Below are 8,862 nucleotides of genomic sequence, written 5' to 3' on the forward strand. Positions count from 1 at the left end.
CCTGTCGAAGGAACATCATGTAGTAAGGTCTAGGACCTGTCGAAGGAACATCATGTAGCAAGGTCTAGGACCTGTCGAAGGAACATCATGTAGTAAGGTCTAGGACCTGTCGAAGGAACATCATGTAGTAAGGTCTAGGACCTGTCGAAGGAACATCATGTAGCAAGGTCTAGGACCTGTCGAAGGAACATCATGTAGTAAGGTCTAGGACCTGTCGAAGGAACATCATGTAGTAAGGTCTAGGACCTGTCGAAGGAACACCATGTAGTAAGGTCGAGGAGCTGTCGAAGGAACATCATGTAGTAAGGTCTAGGACCTGTCGAAGGAACATCATGTAGTAAGGTCTAGGACCTGTCGAAGGAACACCATATAGTAAGGTCGAGGAGCTGTCGAGTTAATATTCTGAGTGAGGGTCTTGAAGCTGACGAAGAAATGTTCTCTAGCAGGGTTTAGAGACTAGGGGTTTCCAAAGGACATCCTGCAGTTTGAACAGCGCCGCTCCTGCATGAGGAAGCAGCAGATGAGTCCTATGGGAAAGAAGAAGATTCCCAGACAGATCCCACAGCAGGTAAACTCGTTCTGAAGGATTCCGGCCTGCAAGAGCAAGAAAAGGCGGTCACCAATGCGTTAACTCTGTCGTCGCTGTATATATTTACCTTTATTCATCCACTTAAATTCTTTTATCATTGTTTGCATTATTTATTTCCTACAAGACTGAGCCTTCAATATACAACGTTTCAGCCCCTGTCTGTCTGTCTCTCAGTCTGTTCCCTCAGCTCATACACACGGCCTTCATCCACTCCTAACTCCCTAGGCTGCAACAGGAACAGGCTCACACTCACAATAAACAGACGAAATAAATTTCACAGAAGACAAACGAATCGGTAAGCCAGTTAGTGGCTACCTTAGACACACACGACTCACTGAATATGGGTTATCTGTGACTAAGACATGCGTCATCAGATTACCCACCGAGTGCACGTTATCTTTGAGTAATCCTGCGTCATTAGACATTTTTCTCAACATTTGGCCCAAACCCCAAAGTAGACAAAAAAAAAAAAAAAACTCAGAACAGGCAGATTTAATGAATGTAGATAAATGATTCAGAGAACCGACAAGTTGATAAATTAGATACACGTGCAACACTTGGGTATCTTTATTGAGGAAACGTTTCGCCACGTAGTGGCTTCATCAGTCCTAAACAAAGAAGAATGGTGAAGATCAGAAGGAGTTTTGGGTAATCAGGGAATTCTTCACTTAACCTATAACCATGACCTACTTCCACATGTGGATTTGCCCACTGTGATATCGTCTACGACTGCTTCACCTCACTTGTCTACAATATATAAGCGACTTCTTCGCGCATTTGCTGTATTTTTTTAAGATTGATGGACTTATTACATCGACTCCAGGCTGAGGGACTAATTACCCCTTATGCAACATATGGGAATCTTTATTAAGGAAACGTTTCGCTACACAGTGGCTTCGTCAGTCCATTACAAAGCAGAGACAGGTAAGGAGAGGAGGAGTTTGAGGTAATCAGTCCCTCAGCCTGGAATCGATGTGTTCAGTCTGTTACTCTTGTAGAAAGTACAGCATATGGCCGGAGAAGTGGCTTATATACTGTAGTCAAGTGAGTGGAAGCAGGAGGAGGTGGGATCACAGTGGAACCATCCACTAGTTTAAGTAGGTCTTCGTCCAAATGTTGGACAAGTATTGAAGAATTCCTTGTATATACTTTCTACAAGATTGATGGACTGAACACATCGACTCCAGGCTGAGGGACTGATTATCTCAAACTTCTTCTCTCCTAACACCTTTCTGATTTGTATTGGACTGATGAAGCCACTGTGTGGTGAAACGTTTCCTCAATAAAGATTCTCATATGTTGTGTAAGAATGGTATACAATACCGACAAGATGAAATTAAGACACATGTGCAACATCTGGGTATCTTTATTGTAGACGTTTCGCCATCCAGTGGCTTTATCAATACAAATTCTAGGACATAACTTGAAGACAGTAGAACTATGTACAGAAGTTGAGGTAATCAGTCCCTCAACCTAGGAGTAGGTGCGAAGAGCACCATAGTAGTGGAGATTCTGAAGCAGAAGAAAGGAGCCTGGCGCTTATATAGTAACGTCAGGTGTAGCAGACGAGGGCATAGTCACTGGTAGGAGGGATTCCCCAGTGGAAGTAGGTCCTTCCCAAAGAGATGGGTTAGTACATAGTTCTACTGTCTTCAAGTTATGTCCTAGAATTTGTATTGATAAAGCCACTGGATGGCGAAACGTCTACAATAAAGATACCCAGATGTTGCACATGTGTCTTAATTTCATCTTGTCGGTATTATATACCATTCTTACACAACTTGTCAGACACTGCAACATCATGGAATCTTGATTCTGAGGACATGTACATAACCTTCACGGCTACGACAACTACTACTACAACTAACCCATCTCTTTGGGAAGGACCTACTTCCACTGGGGAATCCCGCCCACCAGTGACTGTGCCCTCGTCTGCTACACCTGACGTTACTATATAAGCGCCAGGCTCCTTTCTTCTGCTTCAGAATCTCCACGACTATGGTGCTCTTTGCACCTACTCCTAGGTTGAGGGACTGATTACCTCATCTTCTGTACATAATTCTACTGTCTTCAAGTTATGTCCTAGAATTTGTATTGATAAAGCCACTGGATGGCGAAACGTCTACAATAAAGATACCCAGATGTTGCACATGTGTCTTAATTTCATTCTCATATGTTGCATAAGTGTCTCAGTCTTCAGCTTATAGTTTTTCTAAACCATTTATCACAACCCATAATCTTTGATAACACTATTAACTCGTGTGCAAGTCCCACTCAAATCCAACCCCTCTCACTTATGCATTTTTCCAACCTATATATTTGAAGGTACCTGAGGTTTTTAGCTTTACTGACACTACTAGGCAGACTGTTCCACCCATCACTTTATTTCCAAAAGAGTCCTTTCATATATCCTTTCTAAATCTAAACTTACTCAATTAGAATCCATTATTTCGAGTTCTTTCTTGAAGGATATCCCCTGAACCCTATTTATATCCTTTATTTATGCCCATTTTCCATTTATACGTTTCGGTCATGTCTTCCTTCATTCAAAACACGAACAAAACCTCACAACAAATTGTACCAAACCTCAACTAATTACACCATACCTCACAACAAATTATACAAACTTCACAACAAATTACACAAACTTCACAACAAATTATACAAACTTCACAACAAATTATACAACCCTCACAACAAATTATGCTACACTTTAACAAATTATACCACACCTCACAACAAATTGTGCCAAACCTCAAAACAAATTATGCCAAGCCTCATAAATTATACAAGCCTCATAACAAATTATGCCAAGCCTCATAACAAATTATACAAGCCTCATAACAAATTATACAAGCCTCATAACAAATTACACTTTGGTGTAATTTGTCAACCCTATATCAACCCTAACAAATATCAAACCTCACATTAAATTATACCAGACTTCACAACAAATTATACCACACTTAACAAATTATGCCAAACTTCACAAAAATGATTCCAAACCACAAAAGATTCTTCCAAACTTAACATAGGGACGAAAAGCCCAATCTTCTTCATTGACATCCGAGTTGAACACATTACAGCAAAGTCTCACCCTGCAGGTTGGACAGGTGTTGCCAATGATTACGACGGGGGTAGTCAGGACTTGAGTCTGCGAAGTGATCACCTGGGGCATTCCATAACTCACTCCCTCCACTACTGTTGGTGAAACTCCATCGATGCTGCTGTACGGTGGTGGAGGACCTGTGGGTGAGGAAGGGTAAGGTGGGGTTGTGGTGGTTGTTGGGGAGAGGACGGGGTGGTGGTAGTGTTCATGTCAGTAGTGGTATAAAATACCGACAGATTGTTAGGTAAGACACATATGCAACAGTTAGGTATTTTTATTTCGAAACGTTTCGCCTACACAGTAGGCTTCTTCAGTCGAGTACAGAAAAGTTGATAGAAGCAGAAGAGACTTGAAGACGATGTAATCAGTCCATCATAACTTTAAGGGTGATGGACTGATTACATCGTCCTCAAGTCTCTTCCGCTTCTATCAACTTTTCTGTACTCGACTGAAGAAGCCTACTGTGTAGGCGAAACGTTTCGAAATAAAAATACCTAACTGTTGCATATGTGTCTTACCTAACAGTGTTGATGTCAGTAGTGGTAGTGTTGATGTCAATAGTGGTAGTGTTGATGTCAGTAGTGGAAGTGTTGATGTCAGTAGTGGTAGTGTTGATGTCAATAGTGGTAGTGTTGATGTCAGTAGTGGTAGTGTTGATGTCAGTAGTGGTAGTGTTGATGTCAGTAGTGGTAGTGTAAAGTAAAAGGACACAAGTGCAACTAATGTGACATTTTATTGCGGCAATGTTTCGCTCTCCAGGAGCTTTGTCAAGCCGTTACAAAGCTCCTGGAGAGCGAAACGTTGCCACAATAAAATGTCACATTAGTTGCGTGTGCAACATCTGGATATCTTTATTGTAGACGTTTCGCCATCCAGTGGCTTTATCAATACATATTCTAGGACATAATTGGAAGACAGTAGAACTATATACAAAAGATGAGGTAATCAGTCCCTCAGCCTTGGAGATAGTGTTCACAGCATCGTGGTGGAGAAGAATCTGGAGCAAAGGCAAGAAGACTGGCGGTTATATAGGCGTCAGTGGATAAATACGTGCAGCATACGAGGGCATAGTCACTGGTAGGCGGAATTTCCCAGTGGAAGTAGGTCCTTCCCAAAGAGATGGGTTAGTTGCAGCAGCCGTGAAGAAGGTCTTGTAGATGTCCTCTGAACCAAGATTCCATGATGTTGCAGTGTCTGACAAGTTGTGCAAGAAAGGTATAAAATACCGACAATATGAAAGTTAAGACACATGTGCAACATCTGGATATCTTTATTGTAGACGTTTTGCCCTCCAGTGGCTTTATCAATACAGATTCTAGGACATAATTGGAAGACAGTAGAACTATATACAAAAGATGAGGTAATCAGCCCCTCAGCCTTGGAGTTAGTGTTCACAGCATCGTGGTGGAGGAGAATCTATGCCCTCGTCTGCTACACGTCCTTATCCACTGACGCCTATATAACCGCCAGTCTTCTTGCCTTTGCTCCAGATTCTCCTCCACCACGATGCTTGTAGAGGCCCTTGCGGGCCTCTATAAGCTGCAACATGCCTCCTATCGCACCAAACTATACCTCTACAAATCCCTAATACGTCCTCTGATAACTTACTCTCCTCTAGCCCTCTCTCTTGCAGCTAAAACGAACTTACTTAAACTGCAGCGTGTCCAGAACAAGGCGCTGCGCTGGGTGCTTAATGTCAGATGGGAAGACTTCGCCACAAGCGAGTCTCTCCATGCTCAATTAGACATCCCTGCGCTGAATCTGTACTGGAAGACGCTCAGTGACAGACATATAGACAAACTTGAGACACGACATGACTACTGGATCTCTCTCCTTGAAGACATTCGCAGACCCACAAACCAACACAACCTTTTCTACTCCTTGTATGATCCTGCTCCTAACCCTATTTACAAGTAACCTTAGATTCTCTGACAGGTACCTTGCGCTGTTCATTCTCTGACCCACGTTCGCCTTAGCTATTGGGTTAAGACATGGCTCAATTCTACACTCCTCTCTAGCGCAAATCTTCGCCTGTCCCGTCTTCCCCGCTCATCCCAATTGGGATCTTTCCTGAACTATCGTTCGTTCGTTCGCCTTTGCTCCAGATTCTCCTCCACCACGATGCTGTGAATACTAACTCCAAGGCTGAGGGACTGATTACCTCATCTTTTGTATATAGTTCTACTGTCTTCCAATTATGTTCTAGAATCTGTATTGATAAAGCCACTGGAGGGCGAAACGTCTACAATAAAGATATCCAGATGTTGCACATGTGTCTTAACTTTCATATTGTCGGTATTTTATACCTTTCTTGCACCACATTAGTTGTACTTGTGTTCTTTTACTTTACATATTGTCGGTAATTCTACCAACTTTATTACACTAGTGGTAGTGTTGATGTCAGTAGTGGTAGTGTTGATGTTAGTATTGATAGTGTTGACGTCAGTAGTGGTAATGTTGATGTCAATAGTGGTAGTGTTGATGTCAGTATTGGTAGTGTTGATGTCAGTAGTGGTAGTGTTGATGTCAGTAGTGGTAGTGTTGATGTCAGTAGTGGTAGTGTTGATGTCAGTAGTGGTAGTGTTGATGTCAGTAGTGGTAGTGTTGATGTCAGTATCGGTAATGTTGATGTCCATAGTGGTAGTGTTGATGTCAGTATTGGTAGTGTTGATGTCAGTAGTGGTAGTGTTGATGTCAGTAGTGGTAGTGTTGATGTCAGTAGTGGTAGTGTTGATGTCAATAGTGGTAGTGTTGATGTCAGTAGTGGTAGTGTTGATGTCAATAGTGGTAGTGTTGGTTGTGGTTACATCTATATATAAAGATCAAGTTTTTTTCAAATAAAAGGATCAGTTTAAGTGAACTTACCAAACGTATTTCATTATTACTGTTGTTATCGTCGTAATTATTACATTTTCTTATTGATACATCAGAGCTCAAGGGACTGAAGGTTGGTACTTAAAACACATAATATATATCAATGATATTATACTAATAACACATAATATATGATTTATAGTATTTTAGTATTTCACTGAGAGAACGTTTCATCCACCAAGGACTTTATCAGTTCTTTTGTGGGAAAACTGGTGAAAATTGACCAAATTCCAGGCGGGCGAAACGTCTTCTTAGTAACATTAAGTAATAGAGAGTTAAAAATGTGCAATAGGGTCCCGCATATATTAAGTTTAATACTTACCTGAATGCTTATTGTCAGTCATTGTTGTCGCAGGAATGACCCGTTGAACACAACCTGGAATATTAATGACTTCAGAATATATTAGTAAATAATGCTCTTGACACATGATAGTTCTCTTGATATATGTACTTTGACGATGATTTATTTAAATTTGCATACATATAGTGATTGTTTGTTCAAGACACTGACAGAGTTAGGCAGAATTTGTCTTTGACATTAAGATATTTAAACACAGAAATCCCAAAACATCTTTGGCGGATAGAAGCAGATTTTTTTTTTCTTTTTTTGTAAATAATCACTTGCAACCACAGTTTCTCGTGTAATAGCCATGAAGTGAAAAATTAACTATCGCATATACTTCTGAGAACTTATCGTGTGCGCTATCCAGGTTATATAAATGATGGACTATAAAATATAATATCTTAAGGGCTGGACATTACCACACTGGTTAAGTTCCGAAAGAATAAAAAGGCACAATACGGAGACTGCAACAACACACAGATAACCCGCACATATGAAGACGTTTCGGTCCGACTTGGACCATTAATCACACAGAAGCTCGAAGGGAAGAGAGCCAGTACTCGTACCCTGTCCTTTCTCGTGTAGTGTTCCAGCTAACCTCATAAGTTAACTTTGCTGACAGAAAATCTTTGTAAGCAGTTCTGACTCCCATATCTAAGGATTTTTAATAGTGCTTAGTGTTATCTTATAATAAAAAAGCTTAGGTAAATAAAACATTTGTATTAATGAATGGGCATTAATGTATCAGATAATCTAATTCCATCAGCAGATTAGTAGTCATAACCAAAAACCATGACAATGTTAACAAAGGTATGTATTTTCCCCCTCGCAAGTAATATCAGAAACACTGCTGGGACAAGTGCAGAAGCCTTCAGGAGGGAACTAGACAAGTACCTCCACTAAGTGCCAGATCAACTAGGCAGTGATGGATATGTGGGCCTGCGGGCCGCCAACAGCAACAGCCTGATTAACGAGGCAGGCACCAGATAAGCCTGGCCCAGGACCGGGATTCGGAATAAAAATAACTCTCGAAACTTTCCAAATGTATATAAAAAAAAGAAGCACCTGTAAGAAAAACGGGACAGATCGATGGTTTTAGCCATAATGTTTGATTCAAGTATGGGAAGCACGTGTGGGAGGACATGTGATGTTATAACTCTATATCGCCCCAGTCACATGTAGCAGCTTACACCAGGTTTCTCAAATTACCCACACAAGCTAGAAATATCTAGTAAATTTATATACACTGTGGCTAGTGTGTTGCTATAAGCAACACACTAGCCACAGCGGATAAAAGAACGCAATTGAAATTATCCGACTTGTGAGTGACATCTCTGGGTGTGGGAGGGGGGGGGGCTAGGGCAGTAGAATAACTAACAGAAGACTGAGGTTTGAAACGAGCTGAGGAAAGATAACAGGATTTCAGCCTGTAAATTTAGTGGTGTAAGAAAAACAAATTTGTCCGAGCACTGTAGGACTTACCAAACAAAATAACACAAGAGTGAGAGAACTGAAGAGGTACTGTCACCTTGGTTTGTGTTGCTTTGTGAACTGAACGTCCATAGTGCCGCCCACACCTTATCTTCCACTATCAGCTGCTGCATTTCCCATTGCTGACATAGTCCTTGTGATTGTGTGGTGCTTATCTGAGAGAGAGAGAGAGAGAGAGAGAGAGAGAGAGAGAGAGACTTCATCTCTCATGTATCTTTACAAAAGTTGTTCTTTTTTTTTCTCTTCATTATCTCTTTCTACACATTCATCTTTCTTCTTTCGCTCAAAGACGAGTGGTGTGAAGGACCTGCTGGATGTATATATAATCTACTAGAAAACTATGCACCTAAAAGAAAAGAAAAAATATGTTTTAAAATTTATGTTTGAAGTCAAAACACAAAAAAGTAATAATTATGATCTCCTAACACTTATTTATTAAATATCTTTAACTTATGA

General features: G+C 40.8%; 1 protein-coding gene across 1 annotated transcript; it reads right to left on the reverse strand.

The window, feature by feature from the left end:
* Positions 1–69: 69 nt before the first annotated feature.
* Positions 70–8,534, reverse strand: LOC128687405 (membrane protein BRI3). Its single transcript, XM_053774875.2, has 4 exons — positions 8,444–8,534; positions 6,895–6,948; positions 3,687–3,835; positions 70–594 (listed from the first exon to the last, which is right to left on the reverse strand). Exons 1-4 carry the CDS (start codon positions 8,517–8,519, stop codon positions 457–459), a joined length of 417 nt encoding a protein of 138 aa, XP_053630850.1. The 5' UTR covers positions 8,520–8,534; the 3' UTR covers positions 70–456.
* Positions 8,535–8,862: the final 328 nt, after the last annotated feature.

The sequence above is a fragment of the Cherax quadricarinatus genome, chromosome 40 (assembly GCF_038502225.1).
Source record: "Cherax quadricarinatus isolate ZL_2023a chromosome 40, ASM3850222v1, whole genome shotgun sequence".
Lineage (NCBI taxonomy): Eukaryota > Metazoa > Arthropoda > Malacostraca > Decapoda > Parastacidae > Cherax > Cherax quadricarinatus.

Coding starts and splice junctions, on each gene's coding strand:
- LOC128687405 (XM_053774875.2), bottom strand. CDS start 8,519: ATGCAGCAGCTGATAGTGGAAGATAAGGTGTGGGCGGCACTATGGACG. Junction 3,836..6,894: donor GACTGACAATAAGCATTCAG/GTAAGTATTAAA, acceptor CCTCACCCACAG/GTCCTCCACCACCGTACAGC. Junction 595..3,686: donor ACACCTGTCCAACCTGCAGG/GTGAGACTTTGC, acceptor TTGCTCTTGCAG/GCCGGAATCCTTCAGAACGA.